This window comes from Vidua macroura, chromosome 15 (assembly GCF_024509145.1).
Source record: "Vidua macroura isolate BioBank_ID:100142 chromosome 15, ASM2450914v1, whole genome shotgun sequence".
Classification (NCBI taxonomy): Eukaryota; Metazoa; Chordata; class Aves; order Passeriformes; family Viduidae; genus Vidua; species Vidua macroura.
In genome coordinates, this window is record NC_071585.1 from 12482569 (window position 1) to 12507439 (window position 24871).

Here is a 24871-nt window from a genome sequence, read left to right on the forward strand (position 1 = left end):
CCATCCCCTGCCCGGGGCTGCGAGGGGCCATGGGGTGACCCCCCCCGCTTTCCCCGCTCCTCCATCCCCCTGCAGGGTGGAGGGAGCCGCCGTGGGCTGGCCGCCCTTTCCCCGCTCACCCATCTCCCGCCGGAGCGATATGCGGGACCACCGTGAGGGGACCCCCGCTCTTCTTGTCCCCCATCCCCAGCCGAGGGGTGCGAGAGAACCCCGTGGGTTGAACCCCCATCTCCCACCGGGGCGGCATGAGAGACCCCATGGGGTGACCTCCTCCTTCTTTCTCCCCGTTTCCCGCCGGGGCGGTGTGAGAGACCCCCATGAGGTGACAAACCCCTCCTTGCCGGGTCCCCCCCTCCGTGGCGCCCCCCGGACGCCCCCGGCACTACGTTTCCCATGGGGCCGCGCGGCGGAAGCGGAAGTTGCGTCTCTCCGGCGCGGCACGCGGGCCGCGCCATGGCCGCCGACGGCGGCGGCGGGCGGGAGCTGCTCGCCCTCATCCACCAGCACCTGCTCCGCGGCGGCTTCGCGCGGGCCGCCCGGGAGCTGCAGGCGCAGAGCGGGCAGGTAACGGGCGGCCGGGCCCGGGCCGCGGGGAAGGCAGCGGGGGTGCGCGGGGGGAGGAGGGGCGGTCCCGGAGCGCGGGCCTCGGCGGGGCCGCAGGGCCCGGTCCCGCTTCCCGCCCTCGCCGACCACCGGGAGCGCAGCGTGGGTGCCGGGCGCGCCGCGGGCCCGTGGCTCCGCGCCGGCCCGCGGCTCCGCGCTGGACCCACGTGGTGTCCCGGCACCCGGGATGCTCCCGGTGCCCGCGGGCCGTCCCAGCCCCGAGCCGGCCGGGGAGAAAGCTGGCAGCCCGCCCGGTAGAGCCTCCCGTACCGGGGGGCTGGTGTTTCCCGAAGACGTGCTGCTCCGGGAGAAGTCTTCACGGAAACACGTGGCCCTAGGTGCAGCGGGGCGGGGGAGTGGGAGGGATTCACCGGGAGGTGTGTGCGGGGAGACACGGTCCCGTTTTCCTGGGGAGGTTTGGATGGGCCCCCGCGGTCGCTGCTTCTGTCTGGTGGGCACATCTCGAAATTGGGTCACATTTGGGCCGGTGCTTCACTGGTGTTCGCTCTGCTTTCACAGAAATTGCTCCCTTCCCTCTCGACCTCTCTCGAGGACATCTTTACCCACTGGGAAAAGTAAGTCACAGGAGAGAATGAGTATCAGAGAGATTCCACTGTGCTGATGTCTAGGCTGCATGGCATGTGTGATTTTTATTTGTTGCAATTCCGTGTTTTCGGAGGATTTCCGATGATGACTGTGCTCAGTAGAGTTTTCTCCTAACCCCTGGTTTCACAGCAGTTCCTTTCAGATGTTCAGGATTATGCTGGTTTATAACTTCCTGAGCTTGAAGATAAGTTGTTACTTTAGTTTTGAGCAGCTGATGCTGTTTATACTGGTTGGTGCTGGAGTGTTGTGGAGCTCAGAGTCATGCTCTACTGTAAGAAATCTCTTCCCCAGTTCTCTTTCACTTTCTTTTTAAAGCCACGTGCTTTGCAGGATTATTGACCCGAGAACAGAGAAGTTGAGCAGGTGCTGAAATGCCAGAGCTCTTACACGGACTTAAACCTTGGCATAGATCACAGATGATCTGACTCAGAGGAAGTCTCCTGGTTTCAGCCTGTCCTTACATGTTCCAAACGCCTTCCTGCGCCGTTATCCCCCATTTGAAGGTGTGCAGGGGGGAGCCTTCCCGTCTGTGATATTTGCACCCAGCCTGTGCTTTGGCTGGCTGTTGGAGTGCAGCACTGCTGAGGCCTGTGGCAGCCTCACTGCTGGGTGATCTGGGAGTCCGTGGTGTTGGGAGCTCTGGAGTGAGGATCTCCTTAGCGTGGCCGTGCCAGCAGCCTTGGGGAGTGTTTTTACAAAGGTGTTTCTGCTCAATGCCTCCTGCCTTGCTCTTGTCCTTCATACCTGAGCAGGAGAAAGGCTGGATCTAGAAGCACAGAAATAGGTTTGCAGTTCCTCCCTCTCACAGTTTGTTGCTCTCATGGGTGCTGATGGTGACCTTCCTACATGCTGGTTCTCCTGCCTGCTGCAGCAAACCCTCCCAGACACTGTTGCTTTTAAACTTGAGGGTCAACAGGGCATTTGCATCAGGTTTAATTCTTCTTTCCTCAACATCACCCTTCTGGTCCTGCCCCACATCTGTTATTCCTGCTCTGTCCGAGTTCTACCTGCTTGGGAGTCAGAATGAGGGATGTGTTTGCAAGTATCTTTGTCCTGGAGTGCTCCTGTGAGTGAGCTGTCTTTGTCACACCCTGTTGCTCATAGGCTTTTGGCCCAAAAATGTCCTTTACTAATCTACCCTGTGGCTCTTGCCCTTCTCACCAGTGCCACCCCTGCAGCTGTTCTCCAGTAACTCTTCCAGACTGAGCCTAAAGCTGAGACTTGCAGTTCCAGAAGTGGCCTCCCTCCAGAGCTGCCTTTACACTTGGAGGATGCAGAGAAGGGGTGGAAGGGTGTCTGGGAGCTGGGGAAAGCTGGACCAGCTCAGTCCTAGGAGCAGTCTGAACCCTGCAGGCCTCAGATGTTCCAGAATGCCACAGGGACAGTGCTAGCAAACACCATTTCTTCCCCTCACAGGGTATCCCTGAGCTCCTGGTCACTCACAACAAATTCTCACATCAGTCTGTGCTGTGCTGTCAGCTGCCACTGGATCAGGATGGTGTTGCAGGATCAGAGCTGCCTGTGTGGGCTGCCCTGTTGCTTTATTAAAAGGATTATTGGAGTAGTTACAGGACTTTCTAAGAACAAACATGCCTTTGGCTTAGCCTGCTTGCACAAAACTTGCTGTTACAGCTGTGCTGCCAGAACACTCTGACACCAAGCACAATCTTTACTCATCAAATTGTCAAACTAATCTTGTTTTTAAAACAGATGAACAAATAAAATGAGCTAAACTGGCCCAGAAGTGAGAATGTTTGCTTCTGAAAACTGTGTGTCCCAGGGCTTAGAAGCATTGCATGTGTGAGCCACACCGGCATGTTCAAATGTGTTGTCTTTAATTCTCAAATGAAAACATGGGTAACTTTATCATCTGTTCTGGTACAGTTAGGATTTAGAGCCTGGAGAAATCTTTCTCCAGCTTAATGTTTTAACCCAATTGAGCAGCTTAAGTGTTTAATACTTATGTGGTCTCTTCCTCCTCTTTTTCTAACACATCTTGTTTAGGTCCAGCCACTTCCTTTCTTAAACCTCTCTGCAACCTGACTTTCCTTTTGACTTGGGAGCCCAAGTTCAAATGGCTTTTGTTCCCTTTAGATTGGCTTCTCCTGGCCCTGTGGAATACCAGGACCTGGTATTTTGGGAATATCTGCCCTGACCCTGAGGCTACAATTACTCTGAGACTGTAGCTGCCCCTGGAGAGGGAATTTTTTCTGTAGGATGCCTTACATCGAGCACCAGCCTGACTGTGTATGTTTTTACATCTCTGCTAAAGTAAGAAAGAGTCTGCCTAGGGCACAGAAAAATCATGTAGGTTCAGTATTTCTCCTGAGTGCTGCAGGAATATATTGCTCTTGGAAGTTTACTGAGGACTGGAAATGTCCCTTGGAGGTTATAGAAGTATTTCCACCCCCTCAGGAATTCCTCTGTAGAGAAATTACACTGCCTATTCTTAGGCTGGAGCCTGATCTGAGAGTAAATGAATAATTATATTCTAATTTGTTCAAGATTTTTTTCTCCATTTTGACACCCATTGTCTTCCCTCAGAACTCCACCAAATTCTAAGAGAAGAAATGTGAGTGATGAGGAGGCAGTGATCCCAGAAAAGATCAGAGTTCCTGATCCCGTGAGCAGCTCTGAGAGCTCAGAGAAAGAAGAGGATGAGAAAGAGAAGGCAAAAGCTGCAAATGGTAGGAGCCTTTTATCTCCCTGGAGTTGACAGAGTAGGACTGGAGACTTGTGTAGGAGCACCCAGCTTGCTTGGCTGGAGAAAATGCTTGTAAAGTGATGGCTATTTGTGCTCATAGAAAAATAGGATAACTAATTTAGCACCCCCTTCTCATGTGGAGTTTCTGAGGAGCACAGATGTCTGCTGAAGCTAGAAAAAACCTGTTGTGATTCACTGGGGAGGGATGGGTGTTGTTGCTCAGATGAAGCTTTGGGAACCTCTTTCTGCCCACTGTGGAGCACCTTCTAGTTGGTCCCAGGTGTGTGTTGGGCCAGTAAAAGCAGGCCTGTTTCCTGGGTCAGGGAAGGTCTTGTTAGCTGGTCTGGAAGGCCAGTGCCCTCTGTCTGAGGTGGGGATAGATCTCGTGTGCAGCTGATGTGGGACGTGTTAGCTTGCAGAGTCTAACAAAAACTTGTGTCTGATATATTTTGGCAGATCAGTCTGATCTGCTTTATAAAAGTGCAGATCTTGACAGATTCCCTGTCTTGGTGGCTGGGAGAGGGATGGGGTGGAGAAGCAAAGTACTTGCCTGTCACGGGGACAGCAGTTGTGATGGTCTTGGGTCAAGTGTGCAGATGAGACCCTGCCCTGCTGCTGGGGCCCTCCTGCAAACCAGAGACCGTGTTGGTGTGAGAAATACACTCACAGAGCTGCTCTGTGGCTCTCTCCTGTGCAGCAGCCAGCCTTTCTCTGGCCACGAACTCGGTAGTGAATATAGGAAGCAGTGAGGAAGAGGAGTCCTCGTCGGAAGAGGAGGCTCCAGCTGGGAAAGGTGCAGTGACGGTAAGGCAATGCTCCTGGCTTTGAAGGCTGGTGGTACTCTGAGGCCAGGGCTGTCCCAGACTCCTCAGCATGTCTAGAATTGTGTCCTGGGGTGGAAATCATGTTTAAATGACCCTCCTATACTGCCATAAGCCTTTTCTTAGATCTGTCCCCCAAACGCTGCCTTGAAGAGCTCTATGGCTTGCCTTGCTGCCACAATACTGTTGCAGGTACATTGTCTCCAGTTTAGCTTCTCATCTGTGTGTAGCCTTCTAAGTTCCTTTATTTCCCATAGGTGACAGCAGCTGTGGTGGGTGGCAAAGCTGCCAACTCCCTGCATTCTCCTCCCAAGCCCGCTGCCCCAGCAGGCAGAGCGGAGGGGCTCTCTGCTGCTGACAGAACTGTGCTCTCTAACAAGCAGCAGCCCAATGCCCCAGCTGCAGCTCCAGCCCCAGCCAAGGCCCAGAAACTGCCTGGTCCTGGGAAGCCTGGACATGCCACAGGAGCTGTGGCCAAAGTAGGACAAACCAAAGCACCAGTAAAGACCACAGCACCGGAAAGTTCCAGTAGCAGCAGTTCCTCATCTGAGAGCGAGGAGGAAGAGGAGACACCAGCTGTGAAAGCCACAGCCCCCAAAGCAGGTAAGGAGCTTGCAGGGTGGTGTAGATGTGTGTGAGCTCCAGCTCTGCTGCAGATTGGATCAGAGACATGCTTTCAGCATGTTCCTTTCAGCTCCCTTGCTGGAAAGCTCAGAGTGATGCTTGTTCCTTGGGGAGGCTGCTAGAACATTGCAAAGCAGCCAGCTCTGGAGCTCCGTGGGATGAATCCAGCGTGCTTGCTCCCATTTCAAGCAGCAGATCCTGTGCTAAGATGTCTGGCAGCACCCAGCACATACCCAGGGGTTGGGGCTAGCAGTGTAGCATGTCCGGAGGAGGTGCAGTACTAATGCTGCTGATACTTTCAGCTTTATGGAAAGACCCTCCAGTGTTTTCTTTTTATTCCCAATTGCAAAGTGATTCATTTTGGGGTTTGAAGTCTTCAGGGGAATCTTTAAATGCTTTGAAGTGTGTCTGTGTGTGTTGGAGGAGGAGGGTGAGAAATAGATCATTGAAGTTCTGGAAATGATCCTTCTCTTGGCTCTTATCCAGAGTAGGCCCAGCCAGGCTGGGTGCCCCTGCAGGGAGCTTTGTGTGGCTGGACAGCACCCTGTAGAGTCAGAGGGTGGGCAGGAAGCTTTTTCCATCTCTGCTTCCACTCGAGGAGAGGTGTTTGTGGGTCAGAATTTGTCTGGAGATGCTATTCCCAGCAGGCCATTGATGTTTTCAGCAAGGCTAGGTCCTCTTCCTCCAAATCCCCTTAGCCCTCTCTGTGGCTTGTTTTGCTTCCCTGACTTCAAAAGCCACATTTGCATCACGCTCTGGGGGCTCAGAGCAGGCAGCAGCTGTGACATCTCCTCGCTTGTGTTTCAGAGCCGGCAGCTGGGGCTGAGAGCAGCAGTGAGGAATCAAGTGAGGACACATCCTCTGAGGAGGAGCTGGCAATTCCAGCCATCCAGGTAACCTCTCCAGCATGGATTCTTTGTCCCTAGGAAATCACTTCCCTTCTTTTGAAGAAGAGAGGAAGTGCTGCAGTGCTGTATTCTTACACCATCCCTTACGTTGGGTGTGTGAGATCCCCAAACCCAAGAGCAGAGCACATGTTATGTGGCTGAGAGCCCCACTAAACCCTGCCGACATCAACCATTCTATTCCAGTTTCTTCTAGTGCCTGAAGCTGAGGGAGATCCTTGGATCTGTAGGAGGTGATTAGTATGCAATTTGATGGATATAGTCAGGCATTCCATGGAGAAAGTGACTTGCTTCACATATTCCACGGCTCATGGGTCTGAAAAAGCCTGTACTGGTCAAAATTAGCAAGGTAGCTGGCTTTAAAACAGATTCCATGCAGTTAGAGCTTTCAACCATTTTCTTCTGAGGTGTTACCTGATTCTACTGTTCCCTTTTGTTCCCTCTGTTCCCAGGCCAAGCCAGCTGTGAAAACAGTGCGGTCTAATGCAGCACTTGTGAAAAATGCACCTGCTGCTCCAGTGTCCCTGAAGAAGAATGCAGTGAAGGAAACAGCACTGGCAACAAGCCAGGCCAAACCAGCATTGACAACGGTTCCTGGGGCTGCACAGCCCAATGACACATCAGAGAGCAGCAGCTCCTCGGACAGTGAAGATGAAGAACGTCCATTAGTAACCCAAGTGTGTGTCTCTGAGATCCTCTCTCTCCGTGTGTGCCTCTCAGGGCTAGGAACTGCAGTGAAAAGAAGATTTTGTAGATGCATGTAGTGTGTGGCAAAGTCATGTTGGGGGTGGGAGGAAGGAGGCGTGAGGTGTTAAAAGGCACCTCTGTGTCTTTGCTCTGAGCTTTAATCAACCCATTGTGCCTTTCTTAGAAAAATCCATCAGTACTTTTAAAAGAAAAAAAAAAAAACAGTGATTTTTTTTTTTTACCACCTGAAGAGGCAAATTATCATGATGGAATTTGCTTCTCAGGTATAAATTGCAATAAATAGTGTCTAATTTGTCAAACTGTAGTGCAACTCAGCTTCCCTGCTGTGGAGAGTGCAATGTGCTGCCTTGTACCTCACTGGGGGGGACTGGTAGTAGCAGCAGACTGATGAAGAAGGCTAGAGGAAAGAATTCCTTGTGTCCTGCCAGTCACTAATCTTTTCTTCAGTGTTTGCCTTTCCCAGGGGGCTCTGAAATTTCTTCCTTTGATTATAGTATGAGCAAATGAATTATGCTGCTGTGGGATTTTCCTTATTTCACTCTGTTCATATCTTGTCCAGACAAAGCCACCTCCAAAATCCTCACAGGCCGTCCTATCCCCAGTGAAACCTACACCAGCAGCATCACTCTCTGTCAAAGCATCTCCAGCAAAAACATTTCCACTGTCCCAAGGGAAGACAGCACCAAAACCAACAGTGCCGAAGCAGGCTGAAACCTCACTGGGAGGGACTGCTGCTCCCACGAAGCCTGCTGAAAGTATAAAGCCAGTGGAGAGCTCTGCCTCGTCATCCAGTGAAGAGGAGGATCTCCCTGTGCCCATCAGCCAGAAGGTAGGTGCTGCATTCAGCCCAGTGCCAAGGGATGGGGTATGCAAGACAAGCATTTTTCCCTTAAATGCTGCCACTGGTCTCCTTGAAACACCAGGAGTACCTTGTTTCTCAGTGCCTCAGAGAGGAAGATCTATTTGGAGGTAAGTTCAGCCTCACTCTTCTCACATAGTTGTACCTGAGGAGGTGGGAGGCAAACGGTTTGATACCAGCGATTCGCTCGTGCCCTGCCCCTCTGGAGTGGCCTTGTGTACAGGGTCACAGCTGTCTTGGCCTTGGCTCTCCTGTGGGAGTTTGGTCAGAGTTCTCAAACCAAAGGAGAAGGACTGGGAGCTCACAATGGACTCAGGTGGCTAAACTCAAAGGGTGCAAATCCCTTCCTGAGAACATCACTAGGCACGTTGTACTGAGACCTTCTGCCTCAAGTCTGAGCTGGGGGGCCCTTCAGAAAGTGCCCTGAAAGCAGGCTTTTGGAGATGCAGCCTTACTGTCTGCAAGGGAGGAAGGGAAGCTGGGGGTAGAGCCTCACATGTCCTTGCAAGGAGGCTCTTTGTCAACACGTCCTTTGACTATTGACAGGCAGGAATCAGCAAGGCTCTGCATTTTTGTCTTCATAGCCTTGGTCTGCTAAGGTGGGTGGAGGGGGACGTTTCTCTCACAGTTGGCTCTGTGCTGCTCTCTTCCTGCATGATTGATTAGATATGAAGATTCAGCTTTAGGTGACAGGAGCAGCTATTTGATAGCTGTGCCATGAGGTTCCACTGTAAAACCATTGAGATTTGTCCATTTTAGCAGGGTTTATGTGCTGGGGTAGGTTTGTGTCCTCCAGTGTTGATTCTGTGAAGCTTTCAACAACAAGTTTTACCTGCTGATTTAACCACTTCAGCATCTTCCCTCTTGCAAACTGACATTTACCCCTCAACAGCCAGAGTCAGCAAGGAAGAGCTTGTCATCGAGGGAGCTCTATTTTTGCTATACAGGCTGTTCCTTCCTGTGTTAGTAGCCTACAGGCAGGGACCACGAGTAAAGCCTGAAGATAAACCATTGGGCATAGCTGTGTCCACAGTCCTGTCCTCCCAGTCAAACTCTTCTTAGCTCATTTCTCACCATCTGCTACTTGGGCATATGCTAACCACTGACTTACTGTATCCTGCAACTTCCTCTGGCTTCTGTGCGAGATCCAAACAGATACAGAGCGTTGGAAGCTGCTTCATCTTTCCCTGTGGGGGTGGATTAGCACAATTAAAATGAACATCATGCCTAAATTGAACTGCTTAATTGGTATGTTTACCCCTGAAGACTCAGGAATATTTAGTCAAAGAAGTTGACAAGGTGTTTGCATATTTTGGGGGGAAAGAAATGGTGGTGGGGGACAGTCTGACCTTAAAGATGCTGTGAGCTGCTTTTCTTTTGGAACTGCTAATTTTGCTCTGCTGCTTCTTTCCTAGTGTTTTGAGCCAAAGGTGGAACTTGAGCCTCTATAGACAGGCTTTGGCTTCTGTTTACAAGGAGTGGGTGTGAGATACACGTGCATCCATGTGTTGGGAACCCGTGTCTTCCTTGAGCATCCCAGGAAAACCCGCGTGGGTTGTGCTGACAGAAGTTGTGCCAGCAACTTTTAATCTTGGACTGTAGGCTGTGTGGGGAGAGGCCAGAGACAAGAGACAGAGGCTCTCTTTTCCTCCTTGAACCCTGTTCCCCCTCCTATACAGGTGGCAGTTGCCCCTTGGCTGGGCCATGACACAGCTGAGACGCTGGTCCCAGTGCTGGTACAGGCAGTGCTCACACAGGCAGTGCTGGAGTGGGATTTTACAACGTGCTGGGCACACGTGGCTCAGTGTTGTTCCTCCTCTTGTCATGCAGTGCTGCAGGATGCTAATGGACCCAGCGAGTGGCAGATGGGTTGTGCGGGAGCTGAGTCATCACACTCACTGAGCCACAGGCAGCTCCTGCTTTGGGGGCTGGAGAGGGAGCAGGAAAAATGATTTCCTCTTGAGTTATTTTCCTCCTCTCTGAGTTACTTCAGTACCTGTGACTCGCAAGCTGTCAGGAGCTCTCTGCCTGTGTTACCTGCGCCCTGGATGTAACTTGGCTGTGCTGTTGGCCAGATCCACCTGAGACTGTCATCCATCTGATGTGGATGGATGGACCTTGGCTGCCTCCCAGGAAGATCTGAGGCTGTGTAAACCTTATGGTAGTTTCTCTTATGTTCTTTCTGTGTTATGATGCCCCTGCGTGGCAGCTCTTTCCCACTCCATTGCTAAGTTAGGAAATGGAGCAGCCCTGTGCTGTGCATCCACATAGAGGCAGAAGCCAGACCATTGCTATGAAGCGCTTAAAACTCAGTGGGCTCTGTTCATGGTAAGCTTTTCCCTTGCATAGCAGTGTTCAGAACTGCAGAGAGGAGTTAGCACGTTCAGAGCAGTGTGTGTGAATTCTTGTGACTGCTTCAAGTACTTGTGTCTCTTCAGCATTGCAAAGCTGGCCTCTCTCCTGGAGATTGTGACTCACTGGTATCAAAACAAAACAGAGAAGTGAGGTTTGCGGTCCCCCCTCCCCAAGCACTTGTGGAGGTTTCTGTTTCTCTAAGCAGAGTCAAAATGTGCTTGGCTCGTTCAGAGAGCTGTTCCGTAATGGGATAAACATGCAGATGCTGTTGTCTGTTTAGTGTTTGGCTTGGAGATGATAAACAGTGCCCCAATGGCAGCCCATGGCAGGGCTGTGCCAGGAAGAACAGTGGGATTGGTCTTCCCGAGGGGCTGCTACGCTGGTGCTCTCGGGGTATCACTGCATTAGCAGCATAGCAGGAATGGTGCAGCTGGGCAGGAATCTCTCATGGAGCACCAGAGCAGGCTGGCATCACATGCAGGGTGCACAGGGCCTGCCTGTCCTGGCAAACAAGATGTACTCCTTGGCAGAGCAGCCCGGAGATGAGCCAGGAATGGAGTAAATGAACAGAGCACAGCCAGCCTGGGGAATATCTGCAGGGGAGGAAATTCCCAGATCATTCCACAAGCACTTCCTCTCCTCTGCCACCACTGACCTTCAGTGTGCGGGAGGGGGATCTGCAGCCCTTGGAGAGGGGACAGGAAGAGAGAGAGAGAGTCTTACCTGGCAGTTGTGTATCTGAGGCACAGGTAACAGCAGGAAAAACCGCATGTGGTCTGTCCTGGAACATCTGAGTGTTGACAGGTGCTGCAGAAAGACACAGCCCAAGTGAGTGTCAGAGGTGTTTTGTTGTCTGGAGATCTCTAAATTCTTAGACCTGTTGACAAATCAGCTTCCAAGTTGAGTTGCACTCTGTCTCTGCCTGCCCTCTGTTCCTAGCCCTTATGTCAGCCCTCTTGTGTGAGCTCTGTAGCAGCTCTGGACTGTAGCTGCTCTAATGCTGTCTCTGAATCTTGCAAGTGTGATGGCCCAAGGCTTCCTAACTCCTACTGATTCCTTGAACTGTGGCTAGGTTGTGCTTAAATGGTTTCCTTGGAGTGGTAGTCTTGGAGTTGCAGTGCTTCTCCTGTCCTCAGCCAGTGTCTCTGTCTCAAGAAAGAATTACTATTAGAAGCTTACAAGCACTATAAGCCTGTGTGCTCATGTAAAATATGCTTGGGCTTTCTGTCAGATGGATATTGCTAAATTCAGAGGGGTCTATCTACAGCAGCTCAGCCCAGGCAGTGGCTGAAGCCCCTTGCACTCATAACACACCAAGGATGATGAGAATGTTAGTAACAACTCTATTAGGGTAAAACAAAACCCAACCTGAGCTGAAACTGCACTTTAACTCCTAAACAACACCTGTACTAATACTGTATTTCTGGGCCTGTGTTTCTTTTTTGTTAAGAGGTTGTCAGACCAGCCCAAGCCTATTCCCAACCTGAGCCAGGCTGCTAAAGCTGGGCAGCCTGAAAAAGCAGTGGTAAGCACCTTGAAAAGCCAGGTTTCAGAAAGCGGGAGCAGTGACTCGTCTGACAGTGAAGAGGAGTCTCCTGCAGCACAGAGGCAGCCTCCACAAGCTGGTAAGTTGCCTGGTAGTAGCCAGGATCCCTCACCTGCATCCTTGAGAGTTTCTTACTCTTCCCTGCACATGAAGCAGCTCCTGCTCTGCACAGCCACAGAGAGCAATTCTTTCTCACAGTGACAATCTTTTATGCTTTTCCTGCAGTGAAAACCAATTCTGTGCCCCAACCAACAAACGTGAAAAAGGCACCAACTTCAGCACCAGCCACAGCCCCTCCAGCTGTGGACAGCAGTGATGATTCCAGTGAGGAGTCAGATTCAGAGGATGAAATAGTCCCCCCTTCCCAGGTGAGGAGCTGCTGATCCACTGGCTGTGTAGGCTTTCAGTGCTGCACACTCAGGAGGTCTCAGGAGTTGGGAGGTGGTGAGCAGTGCAGAGGAGCCTCCCATTGGCTGGATTAGGTTTTCTTGGCCGTGTCTGTGGGTCTGGCTGACCCCAGCTCTGGGTGCACATCTCAGCCACAGCAATCTTGCAGTGTGTGAGAGCAGTGGAGACTGTGAGTGCTTTGACAGGAACGTGAGTACACACACAAGCCCAGACCTTCCCTGGGACTCTGTCCCCTCTGTTCTACTCCAGGAATTTAGGCTGGAAAAGCAGCCAAATCCTGAAAGGAAGAGTCTTTCCATGACCTGGGTAGCTCCAAGGCAACCCATTGCCTGGATCCTCACAGACCTCTGAAGTTCTTTGGTTTTCTTTTTCACAAGCCTTAGGAGGATAGCAGATCTGCCCTGAGGGTAGCATAGCAATCCTGCTGCCTTTCAGCTGAAGGAGCCAGGCCCCTGCCTTGAAGAAGGGAAGGTGACCCCATATCTGTGCTGAGAGCAGCCCTCAGTGTCATGGAGCTGATCCCAGCTCTCCCACTGGAGTCTCTTTGTGTCTCCGTGCCAGTCCTGCAAAGCTGTGTCTGAGCTCCCTGGGGCCAGAGCTGCCTTGGTGTGAAGCTGTCCTGGGGGTGTCTGCACTTGTGCTGCAGTTTGAGCCCAAGAAACCACATATAAAACCCCATTGACTGAGGAGCATGGCTACTGTTCCACATGGTGGTGGCCTGGCTGGTGGTCTGAGCCCAGGGCTTGGTGGCCAAGCACACTTCATACCCCACACATGCCTTTGCTGGGAGGGAGACATGATGAACACTCAGGAATCCCTTCCCCCTGTTGGCCTGAGGCTGTGGCCAGTGGAAAGGCTGTCTCCCTCCAGCTGATGGGCAGGCAGCCATCCTGAGCAGTCCTTGAGTACAGCATGTTTATATTACTGAGATTATATAAAATAATGCAGTTGCTGTAACTTGAGCTTTGTGTGAGAGTGCCGAGAGCTCATGTTGGGCTGGCAGCTCTGCACGGCGGAGCGGGGCCTTTTCCTTCCCAAGGCCAGATGATGTGTGAGGGAAATGTCAGCCCACAAAGGCCCAGCTTGGCAGAGATCTGGAGGGGGAGAGCTGCTCACGTAGCCTTGTTGGTAACACAAACCAGGAGGCTGAGTGCTCCTTCGTGGCTCCTTCTCCCTCTTCTGCTGGCATTTATGTCAGGGTCCTGTCCTCAGTGCCTGGTTTCCATGCCCCTGGCCTTTCTATTTTAACCCCTCTTATGGTAAATTTGATGGGAGGTTTCAAATGTGAGGCAACAGAATTGCTCTTGTTCATTTGACCCCTAATCTGGTTTTTGGTTTGTGGACCTGGAGGCAGATTTTCCCTCTGGTTGGTGTCTTTGTTTATCTCCGTTGCCAATTAACTCTTGGTGTGTGATTTTTAGAGTGTAAAGATACATCAGGGAGTCCAAGTGCCTGCTCTGCAAAGGTTTACAACTGCAGTCTTGCTGATGCTGTAGTGGATAGGGATTCACAGCCTGCAAGCACAGCACATTTCCCCTGCCTGCCCTCAGGGTAGGTGCCTTTGGGGCACTGAGCTAATGCTTTTGGCACTCTCGGGGTGCTGGCCCTCATTTCTGCTCCTGGCTGTGCCAGAGGCTCATGGGAGGCAGAACTGGTATGTAAAGGAGAGAATTAAAAAACAAAAAGTCTTGGTGCTGCACTGAAAATTATGGAAAGGCTTAGGAGTTAGTGCTGGATTGATATCTTCTCCCTCCAAGTTTGCTCTGTCCTGATTTTCTTTCTCTTTTAGAGTGTGTCCCAGCAGAATGTCAAAGTAACTGCAGTTTCGAGCATGGTGGCTGCAAAGGCAAATGCCAGCCTGCCTTCAGGGAAGAGGACAAAAACCCCTGCTGTCCCTGCAGTGAGCAGAGTGTCTGAGAGCTCGAGCACTGATGCCTCAGAGCACAACATGCTGGCAGGAAAGGTAATGATGGGGAGAGGGAGAAGATGGGTCTGCTGGGGTCTGGAGCTGGTGCCACATCCCCAGCTGAGGGAATGAAGCTGGGAGAGAGGGGCTGCTCTATCCTAACCACAATGATGATGCCTTGAGATGAGGCAGAGGGTACCTTTGCTGTTCCTGGCTCCCAGCTGGCTAGCTGCTTCTTTCCTTTTGTGATAGCTGTTTTCTGCTTGCCTTGGGCTGCCTGTGACCCGAACTGGAGCACTACAGCTGAAGAAGGGCCAAGGTGGTCCAAGCCCATCTACTCTGGGCTGCTGCTTATAGTTCATGGATGTGAGCAGTTAGTTATTCCTCCTTACAGATCTATTTCATCTCACTCTCCCTAGGTGCCCACTGCTTCTAGCCAAAAGCAAACGGTTTCTGTGGGAAAAGCTCCTCCTGCCAACACTGCCACCCCAGGAAGTTCCATTGGCAAGACAAAGAAGCCAGTCCTGCAGCCAGGACAGGACACCCACCCAAGCCAGGCTGTGCCACCCACTCATGCAGAGGACACCTCAGACAGCAGCAGTTCCTCCGACAGTGACGAGGAGAAGGCACCCAAGCAGCCTGCCAAACCTGGTCAGTTCTCTCCAGAAGATGCTCTCGATGCTACTGGGATAGGGACAGCCTTTTGTTATCCCATGGCAGGTTTGCTGTGGTTGGAGAGGCATTCCTCCTCTCTAGCCTGGCAGAGCTCTCCCCTTTTTTTTGGAGGCAGAAGGGCTTTTGGTGGCAGTGCCTGTGCTGGGAAGGTGAGCTCAGCCCCAGGCAGCAGTGGTTTAACAGGAGGAATTCTGCTCTTCCAGCAGGCTCCCTACAGAAGCCAGGAGGGACCCAGCCAGCCCACAGCTCCTCCTCAGAGTCCAGTGAGGAGGAGGATGCAGGATCACAGGTATGGTATCGAGCAGGCTGGATCCTCTCGGGTCTTGCAGCTGACTCCTAAATAGGACTGAGAGACTGAATTCTCAGCCATAGCACATGTGGTGCTGGGGGGGTTTGCCAGCAGAGAAGCGGGGGTTCCCCATTGCAATGGTGTGAGCAAGACCTTTTGGCAGAGAAAAGTTTTTGAACCTGGAATGCTTCCCCAGGCAGCCAGGCCTTGGGTCCAGGGTTCATGGTGCCTTCCCTGGGAGAAGAGACAGGAGGATATGGTACCTTGCAAGGGTTAAACCAGAACAGATATACAGTGCCAACAGCAGCAGGGATTTTTTCCCCCACTTTAGTTTGTAACTTAAGCCATGTCCAAGACATGAAATTCCCTTTGTAAGTAACGTGCAGGGCGTGCAGCACATCTGCAGTGCATTAAGTGTGCGTGGGTGCACGCTGATGGCCAGGAGCCTCCCCCAGGCCTGCCGTGCTGGGCGAGAACAAAGGAGAACCTCTGGCCGCCAGCTCTCGAGGCTGTCAGCTCAGCTGGTGTCTGTCAGTGCTGGCCCCTCTCCTGCTAGCCCTGGGCTCTCAGAGCTTGCTCCACAGGTGGCCAAAGGTGGGCCCTTCACTTGAAGTATGAGGACAATAGCAGCAGAGACAGAGCTGCATGTCTGATGTGTGGGAGGCTGCCCTGCTGTGACTCCTCAGTGTGTCTGTGCTGTTTCAGTCCCTCCTCACAGGCTACCCAGTCCTCTCCAAGACCCCAGTAACACCCCAGGCACCAAAGACGGTTCCCCCCCAGCCTGGAGGTGAGGCGCGGCCAGGGAAGGCAGCTCCGAGTGCTGCAAACTCCCTCGCCAAGGGCTCCCTGAAAGCAGCCCCGGCCAACAGCTCAAGCAGTGACAGCAGTGACTCCGACACAGATGACAACCAGGTGGCTGCAAACCACAAAGCAGGTGGGTCTCCTTTGGCAAGGTTGGGAATTTGCTTGGCCCGGGAGCAAAGCCGTGCTGGCACAGGAGGGTGACACTGGGGAGGGTGGCACTGGGACGGGCCCTGTTCCCAGTGTGTCCCTACCATGGAACCACAGCGTGGAGCACTGCTGCCGTCTGCTGGCTTCCCTGGCCACAGCACAGCCTTCTTCAACAGCCTGCATGTGCTGGCTGCCTCCAAGCTCAGTGCTTTTGCCTCTTCCAAGATGTGCTTTAACCACAGTAATTAACAGGAGCAGGTAGGGCTCTCCCTGGAGCCAGTGCACACTGCATTGCTGGCTTCTGTGGAGGACTCAAACACTGCCTGAGGAACATCTGCTGCACAGTGCTGGTATTCAAGCCTCCCCTTGGGCTGTGTGGGCTCTGCTGCATATCTGGAGAGCAGAGGAAGGGAAGCAAGCAGGAAGGCCTGTGGAGAAACAAAATGTCCCACCGTTCTCCTGGTTTGTTGGCAAATTGTAAAACTTGGAGCTGAAAGCTGCTTCTGCCCTGGTGTGACCCTGGCACCTTCAAATGAACTCTGGCCTGCTCTAGAAGTTGAGATGGGTCTGTGGGTCCCTTGGGCACATCATGAAATTGTGCAAAGGGCTGTTGAGGAAGTCAGAACTATCTGTATAGGCGCTCAAGAGGGCCCAGGGGCTCTGGGCTTGGCCGTTGGTGGTGATTGCTGGAGGCATTGTGGAGACCCCCACCACCTTGGGAAGTCTCCAGCTTACTGGGGATGGTGTCATGGGGAAGGACTGCTCCATCTATGCTCACCCATCTTGTCAAACAGCCAAAGCTGTCGTGGCTGTTGTCACTTCAGGCTGAGGCATCTCTCTCTGACTCTGCTACAGATGCCAACAAGTTTAGCTTTTTTTGGGGAGAAGAACTGGATGCTTCTCTTCAAATGCATATTTCCATCCTCCTGTGACTAGTCTGTGTAATGAATGCTCCCTGAGTTGTCATCTCTGTTTTTATCTGTTTCTGCAGAAAACAACCCCACTTCAGGCCAGGAAGCTACAAAAGCCTCCAACAAAGAGAAGGTGGCAGGAAAAACAGAGCCAGGTCATGCCAGCCTCAAAGCTTCCTCACTGAAGAAAACCCTGGCAATGAAAGAGAACAATGTTGGGGCAACAGGGGTGCAAGTGACCCCAGCATCATCACATGCCCTGCTCTCCGTCCCACAGTTACAGCAGCCAAGCTCAGGGAGTGAAACTGAGGTCACCACTGCTGCTGAAGTCCCTGCAGTGCAGACAGTAGAGGGGTTGGAAGTGAAGAAGAAGAAGAAAAAAGAGAAAAAAGAAAAGGAGAAGAAGGAGAAAAAAGAAAAGGAGAAAAAGAAACCATCCTCCACAGCAGACAAGGCTGAGAAAACATCCAAGAGCAAAGACAAAGAGAACAAGAAGCAGAAAACGTCTCAGAAGCGGAAGCTGACAGGAGAGGATGGGGCTGTGGGGCAGCCCAAGGAGAAGAAACGGAAAGGGCAAGCTAATGAAGAAGTACCCAAAAAGAAAAAGAAGAAAGCAGATGGTGACCTGGAGAAGGTGGCAGGCAGCAAGGAAAAGAAAAAAGCAGCTAAAAGTAAGCATCTGCATTTGGGGCCTAGTTTGCAATAGGTTCTTGATACACTTTAAGCCTCTGGTACAGGACCTTGCAAATAGCACCCACTTTCCCATTGGCTTCCTGCTTGGCTGCTTCCCTCATGGAGTCAGTCATGTGGCTTGAAGAAGGTCTCTTAAGATCATCAAGTCCAACCATTAACCCAGGCCCATCCCCAAACCATGTCTCCACATACCATATCTACACATCTTTGAAGTGCCTCTGAGGTTGGTGACCACACTGCTGCCCTGGACAGCCTGTTCCAGTGTTTTAACAACCCTTTTAGTGAAGAATTTTTTCATAATATTCAACTTAAACTTGCCCTGGCTCCACTTGAGGCTGTTTCCTCTTGCCCTGTCACTTTTGATCCTTCTACAGTTTGTTGTTCTGTAGTGGCCTGCTCTCTGCCCTAATCCAAAGGCCATTTTTTTCTTCTTTACAGTGCAGCCTGTACTTGCAAACCAGAGCTGGTTTTGTGCTGGATCTGGTAGGCTTTAAAGAAAAACAGAGAGAGGGGATGTGGATTGGCTGGACCGAGTCTGATGGTGTTTCTGTTCTGCTGAAACACAGCCCTTATTTTTGGAGGAGACAGACTTGTCTATTGGCCCCTATTGGTGTGAGGTGTTTAACAGGGATGAGTGGAGCCACTTAAGCAGTTGTGCTGAGCTGAACCTCGTGTCCACCCTCTGTCAGCAGCTCCCCTGGCTCTCATTTCTGGCATGTGCCCATCTACTCCAGCCCTGAAGCAGTTCCTTGGAGCAGGTGGCAGCAGGAGGTGGAAAGAAGGCAATTCTATGTAATTCCACCCATGCATGTGCACAGATGGTGGGATCAAGCTGCTCTGGCTTAGGGGTATTAGGGAAACATCCCTGGGTACAGCTACCTGTGGGTAAAGCTCTGCCTTCAACCAATTCCTGCTCTGGAAATCTTGCTCAGGTTTGGATGTGATCAAAAACTTACTGGAGATGCTTCTACCAGTCCCTCCTCCCTCTGACTAGTTAGAGTCCCTCTCTAGCTGGCTTTTCTTTCCCACTCCTAGAAAAGAAGACTGGAAAAGAAAAGAAGAGCAAAAAAGCATCTTTGGAAGAAGTGGCGCCTGTAGCAGATGGCTCTGCTGAGGTTCACAAGAAGAAGAAGAAGGTATGTGTCACACCCTGGGCTGTGGGGCTCATCCCAGCAGGAGAAGTGAGCAGAGCCATGTCCTGGCCTTGCTGGCAGTACAGGGAAACCTGCAGTTCACTGTGGTCAGTCTTAAAACACCCTGACCTTTGGTTGGGATTGGAGTGACTCAAAGGGCTTGTTCCTGCATTGCTGCCCTAGGAGATTCCTTTCCCTGGAATGGTCAAACCCAGGGACCCTTTTGGTGGCAAAGGACTTAGTCCTGTCTAAGGACTAAGTGCTGCTCTCCAGCTGTCTGCTCATCTCATTCTCAGCAGAAGCTGGAGTTCCTGAGGGCTTGGTAGGCTTCTGCATCCCATCCCAAGGGCTTGAAGGGGTGACAGAGGGAGACTGTCACCACAGGATGTTCCTTGTGGTGGCTGCCACCTCTACAGGGACACGTCAATGAAGCCTCTCTGACTTTGCTGGGTCCTTCATGTGTGTGGTGCAAATTATACTGATGTATTTTTCCCTTTTCCATTTTAGAAGAAGAAAGGAGCTGAGCCTGAAGGATTGTGAGAAGGTACATGGCCTGTGGGGACGGGCCATTGGTACCCTGAGCGGCGTAACCTTGGCCATATTCAGAACTCCTGGGCCAGTTTTAGGAAGACAATGTGCCCTCTAAGAGCTCACTGGGCCAGCCTGGCCTTGGATCAGAGGGCCAGGGAGTGGAGCAGTGTGAGGAATGTCATGCAGCCGTGTGCTGGCTTCTCTGGATGTGTCTGACCTCAACTCTTTAGCTGCTGAGATGTCCAGCCTGGGTGTTGCTGACCTCTGTCACCAGCAGAGATGAGTGGCTTCTGGCAGTGTCTGTCTGTCCCTGCTGACCACCAGGGAGCTTGGAAAAGTGATGGGGATTAGATGGTGATGTTGTAGCCACCTGGAAGTGGACCAGATGCCTTTGCTCGTGCTCTGCTCAGCTGTAAGGCTGCTCTCCTCCTCCCCATCCCTAACTTTTAACTCCTCTCCCCAAAGGTACCGCATTCCTGTGATTAAAGATTTATGGGTGAAGATCAAACAGAAGAGAGGAAAAAGAAGCTCACCTGGAGAATTCCAACTTTTTTTTTAAAAATAATAATTTATAATTTCTTTTAACTGTGACTTTTAGAACAGTTGTGTAACCTTCTGCCTCCTCCTGCCCTGCTGAGGCCCAGAGATGTGTTTATAATCCCTCCAGATGGAATGGAACTGGAGGAGGCAGTTTGACCAGAGCAGAGCATAAACTGCTTTTCCCCTCGTTGACACCCAGCCATCCCTTTCTCTTACCACAGAGCTATATTTTTGAGAAAAACTTTTACCTTTTTTCCCTCCTCCTGTGACTTGTGGTGTCAGTCCTTTTGCTACTACAAAGAAAGCTCTCGGGTTTCCTTTTCATTCTAACACTGACAGTGGTGATTATCATGTCCCTGGAGTTGCACTGAACAGTTGTGTCCAGCAGCTGTTCTCAGCCAAGGCAGAGTCAGTTTTTGTGTTGTTTTTTTTTAATGAAATATAAAATAAAAAACAACAAACAGATTTCATTTCAGCTGCTTTCAGGGGAGGCCAAGGCTGGCTGGCTCTGGAGGATGTTACGGGTGGGAGAGCAGAACGAAGTGTCTGCCTGTCTGGGACAGGGGGACCCCAGGGTACCAATGAAATCAAACAAGGAATGGGACACAGAACACAGCCAATCCTGGGTGGAGATACAGCTGTCCAAGTGCCTGCAGAGGTTTTTCTTTATCTCTTTTCTCTTAAGGTTAATTCATTTATAACCTTGGACAGCTGCAAACAGCACACAAAGCCCTGCTGGAGTTGCTTACAAGGCTTTCTTATTTAAAAGTTTATTTGAGATTATTAGCTTGTGAGATCATTTATAAGGAACAATCAGATATATTCAGGAAAATTAGAAGCCCCTCTGCCCTGGTTACCCACTGCTGAGGCTGTAGGCAAATCTCTATGTACAAATCTGAGCACTCTGCAATAAAAACCCATTACTCCAGTAATCTAACAGGGCTCCAGCCTACAGGGATCAGTTAAGAAGCTTGTGGGGGTTATTTTGCTGCTTTTAATGTTTGTTCAGTCTAAGGAAGCTTAAGTTCTTCAGCAGGGGTGAGCTGCACTGCTGCCTGGGTGCTGTTGGAGGTCGAGCCAAAGAGAACAGGATTTATGGATCTGAGGTGGTTGAAATAATTTTCCAGCCTGCTCTGCCCACCCTCTGAGGGGACACTGTCTAATGGTGGTGGCAGCTCTGCAGCCAGGGAAGGGTGCCCAGGGATGCCCACTGTTAACTGCCTTGGAAGAGCAATGTAAGAGCAGAAAAGAAATGGGGAAAATAATTCAGGAGCTGAGGGGGCAGGGATGCTGAAGGCAACTGCTGGCATCCTCTTCTACTCTCCTGTAGGAAACAAGAGGAGGTAGTCAGTCAAAACAGCTCAAGGACTTCCCAAAACCCCTCTCATTGCAACCTCCCCCTCTCCAGCAGTCCCCAGGACTCTGGGGACACTTGGACACTCACCTTTGCCTGGGTTCAGCTTAAGCATGTCCACCCCAGAGAAGATCATCTCCTCTGGATCTGGGGTGCCAGCAGGAGCACTGGGAGCAGCAGTGCCTGCAAAGGGAGGGCAGGATGTGGGTGCTGGACTCTGGGGCTGCCCCATCACCCACCTCCATCCCTCTGAGGGCAGCAGAGGAGATCCTGCACCCACTGCTGAGCAGGGGGGCTCATGGAAAGCCCTGACTACACACCTCAGCTCCAGCTACCTGCGGGGGCCTGTGGGTTTTGGGGTCACTTAAAGCCTTGACATACTGGCACTGGATGGGTGAGGGGTGCTCCCTGAAGCCTAGATGCCCTCCTCTCCTAGCGCTCCTCCCTACTCCCCATCAGTCCATGCACACTGCTCCTTCCTCTCCATCCCCTCCCTGGCAACCTACCGGGGCAGTCCAGCTTTCCCCGAGTGGCAGTGCCCTCAATCTTGGTGCCGTTTTTGTAGCAGCACCAGCAGAAGCCGGTGGAGAAATGGCACTGCTTGGGCAGGTAGTCGCCGTTCTCATCGCACTGGGGGTGGAAGTGGCCCAGCTGATCATCCCCAAAAGTGGCCTCTGCTTGGCACTTAGTTTGCACTAGGGCAACAGAAAGAGGGGACACTGTCAGCCCCCAGGCCCTTCCCCTCAGCAGGAGATCCTATCCAGAGTTAAATGTGAACAAGCCTCTGCTCAGCGACCTTTCTGAAGCGCTTGGTCTAACCAGGGATGCAGGATTTGGGGTGGGGCTCCAGCCTTTTGTTCACCCCAAACGCCCTACAGGCAGTGGGCAGAGATGCCCTGTGATGTCCTAACAGCCACAAAACAGGAGCTCCCCACAGAACAAATAGGTCCATGACTGGAGGGAGGGCTTGGTTCCCTGTGAGATGTCCCATGCCAACACCTCTCTGAGCTCCCCAGCTCAGCAGTCCCATCCCCAATACCTTTCTCTGCTGGGATTGCCTTGTGGTCCTCCGACTGGGGGTTCTTGGCCATCTCAAACAGCAGCCACTTGTGCATCCAGGACTCGAAGGACTGCAATGACAGCGTCCAGCACATTAATGGGCATGGGGGGAGTTCACCCCAGGGGAGCCATGTCATGAGCTATGGCTTGGACAGGGAAGGTGGTGAACAGCATCCCCTTCCTTTGGGTGGGAGCAGCCCAAGTCTGGCTAAAGCCAGACTTTGTTTATCCTGATAAACAGATGTCCCTTCCCAGAGCACTCCTCGACAGAAGGCAGGTGGGACAGGATGACAGTGACAATCACTGACCTTCCAATCCACGTGAGTCATGGTGCTCCTCAGGCGTTTCAAGTTGTCCATCAGGTTGTCCTTCAGCTCCGGGAACATCTTGCTGGGGTCTGCTTGCTGCAGAGCAACCACCACAGTGATGGCAAAGAAAAATGAGGTGGAGAGGTGGGGGTTGGAGCTCTGCTGGTATCAGCCAGGCAGATGCTGCAGGAGGTCAGAGCTCCCACCAGCTCTGAGCACCCAGAGAGACCCCAGACCAGTTCAGGAGGCAGCTGTGGGGGGGGGGAACCTTACCAGCAGCAGGTGCTTCACCAGGTCCTCAGTTTTGTTGCTAGCAGGGGGCTTGTCCTCAAGAGAAAAGGCAAAGGGGCAGTGTGAGCACAGCAGCAAGGCCTGAGGGCAGCAGGCAGTGCCAAGCAGTGGTGGACTTCTCTTACCGAAAAGTCTTCAAAGGGTGCAGGACGCAGGACACTCATGACCAGAGGTGTGTTTGCCTTGGCCATCTTCATCTTATTCACTGGCTTGGCATCTGCCGAGGAAGGAGAACTGTGAGGGCACCCAACCGGGTTGGGTGGTCCAGGAGGGTCCCAGAGGGACTCATCCCTTCTCTCCCTTCACCTCCCAGCACTCTGGTTCATGGGGCTACTGACTGGCAGGCAGCTTCCTCTGCAGAGCCTCCAGCTGCAGGTTCTGGGAGGTCTTGGTCAGCTTGCTGATCTGCCCGCTCTGCTGGTACACGTAGTAGACGGTGACAGCCTGGCCGACGATGAGCAGGGCCACCAGGATGGAGAGTGTGGAGAAGGCGGCTTTGCGCCCCAGCGCAGACCTGCGGGACACGGACAGGGAGCTCAGCCACCCACCGTGAGCAGGAGGTGACATCCTGCTGTCACGCCCTCCCGGCCCCAGACACTCCTGTCACGGGGGTTTGCAGCCAGACAAATGCAAATCCCCCCACTGCAGAGAGCAGAAGTGAAACCTCAGCACCCCTCCACACCGGGAACTGAAACCCACTGTGGGGGCGGGGGAATGGGGACGGGGGGGGTGGGGAACGAAGGGCACGTGGGTGGGGACAAGGCGCTGCCAGGGGATTTCGGGGAACAGCATCATTCTGGGTATCGCCTTTTGCGGGATGATGGAGCCACTTGGAATCGCGCTGGTCCATGGGGCAGAGGACACGACTCATGGGACGTTGGACTGCACTTAATTTTTAAAATGTTGTGCCAGATCCTGCCCCGCTGCGTGAATGTGGCACTGTGGAGGTGCAGCGGTGCCCCAGAGGTCCCCCCCTGCCTCCGCTGCCCGGGGAGGAGCGGGCTGTGCCCGGCCGAGGGACAAGTCCCGAACGGGACGCGCTGCACGGGCGTCTGCCCGGTGACTGGTGACGTCACAGCTCCAGGGCTTCTGATTGGCTGCAGGTTTAGGGCGGGGTGACCTCCCGCGGGGGTTGGGACACAGGGATGAGTTGGGACATGGGGGGGGGCAGCCCCACAAAGCCACTTGGGTCCAGGGTCCGCTCCCGCCCCATGGCACCTCATCAGCCTGCCTGTCCCACAGCCTCTTTCCCACAAATCTGCTTCCTCCAAAGCTTCAAGCCATGGCTCCATGCCCCACCCTGTGAGCCTGGCCACTCCACCGCCATGCCTTGTCCCCGGCGGCCCAGAGGTGCAGTGACCCTTTTCATCCCGCTGCCACTCCGTGCCCTCCCAATCCCATAGCCACCCGATTGCCCCATCCCACAGCCGCCCCATGTTCCCCTCCCGCTGCCGCCCCATGCCTCCCATCCTACAGCCACCCAATTCCCTCCATCCCAGAGCCACCCCGTGCCCCTTCCTTGCCTCACAGACCCTTCCACGGCCCTCTTAGCTCCACGGCGCCCCATTCCCACCGCCTGCGCCCCATCTTCTGCCCCATAGTCACTCTGTGCTCCCTTGACCCGACTGTATCCCCTTCCATCCCACAACCACGCAATACCCCGCTGCTCCACGTCCCCTCCACCCTCCCCGTGCGCCCCAACCCCGTATCCCCAGCAGTGGCACCTGTGTGTGTCCCCAACACTGAGCACACCGCTGCCGCGGTCAGAGATGAGGTCCCGCTGCTCCTCAGCCATGGCTCCGCTGGGCTCCCGGAAGGCAATGAGTACCCCGAGAGAGGCTTCTGGAAATACCCTCGGGTCCCCACCCTGCCCTGACACCCGCGAGGGGGAAGCCAAAAAAAAAGTCCTATTGGCTGCTGGCACTTGCATCACTCGTTGTCAGGCAGACCTCTGCTCCAGAGGTCTCCAGTTCAGAAATGATGCTGGACACAGTCGTGAGCCCCAACGCCGCTCAGTGGGGCTGCACTGCCCACCCCACGCCACCCGCAGGTCACCGTGCCCAGCTGGTGACACCGGTGCCATGGGCCCAG

At 52.9% G+C, this 24871-nt stretch overlaps 2 protein-coding genes across 8 annotated transcripts; one reads left to right on the forward strand and one right to left on the reverse strand.

Annotated features, from left to right (window-relative positions):
* Nucleotides 1–444: 444 nt before the first annotated feature.
* On the forward strand, nucleotides 445–20233 carry TCOF1 (treacle ribosome biogenesis factor 1). Of its 6 annotated transcripts, none has more exons than XM_053990888.1 (18): nucleotides 445–564; nucleotides 1123–1178; nucleotides 3754–3896; nucleotides 4611–4717; nucleotides 4992–5337; nucleotides 6166–6251; nucleotides 6716–6940; nucleotides 7531–7800; nucleotides 11636–11810; nucleotides 11957–12099; nucleotides 13929–14102; nucleotides 14465–14696; nucleotides 14924–15009; nucleotides 15715–15943; nucleotides 16952–17542; nucleotides 18600–18700; nucleotides 19205–19241; nucleotides 19694–20233. In XM_053990888.1, exons 1-17 carry the CDS (start codon nucleotides 454–456, stop codon nucleotides 19235–19237), a joined length of 3108 nt encoding a protein of 1035 aa, XP_053846863.1. In that variant the 5' UTR covers nucleotides 445–453; the 3' UTR covers nucleotides 19238–19241; nucleotides 19694–20233. The 6 variants fall into 6 exon arrangements, with proteins under 6 accessions (XP_053846863.1, XP_053846866.1, XP_053846862.1 ...); XM_053990891.1 differs by having other exon boundaries at nucleotides 19208–19241; XM_053990887.1 differs by having other exon boundaries at nucleotides 19205–20233.
* A 271-nt stretch (nucleotides 20234–20504) lies between these two features.
* Nucleotides 20505–24613, reverse strand: CD74 (CD74 molecule). 2 transcript variants are annotated; one of them, XM_053990894.1, is made up of 9 exons: nucleotides 24505–24613; nucleotides 23119–23294; nucleotides 22906–22997; nucleotides 22763–22816; nucleotides 22490–22585; nucleotides 22162–22252; nucleotides 21629–21817; nucleotides 21213–21305; nucleotides 20505–21092 (listed from the first exon to the last, which is right to left on the reverse strand). In XM_053990894.1, the coding sequence occupies exons 1-9, from the start codon at nucleotides 24573–24575 to the stop codon at nucleotides 21085–21087; spliced, it is 870 nt and encodes a 289-aa protein (XP_053846869.1). In that variant the 5' UTR covers nucleotides 24576–24613; the 3' UTR covers nucleotides 20505–21084. The 2 variants fall into 2 exon arrangements, with proteins under 2 accessions (XP_053846869.1, XP_053846870.1); XM_053990895.1 differs by lacking the exon at nucleotides 21629–21817.
* Between the last annotated feature and the right edge of the window lie 258 nt (nucleotides 24614–24871).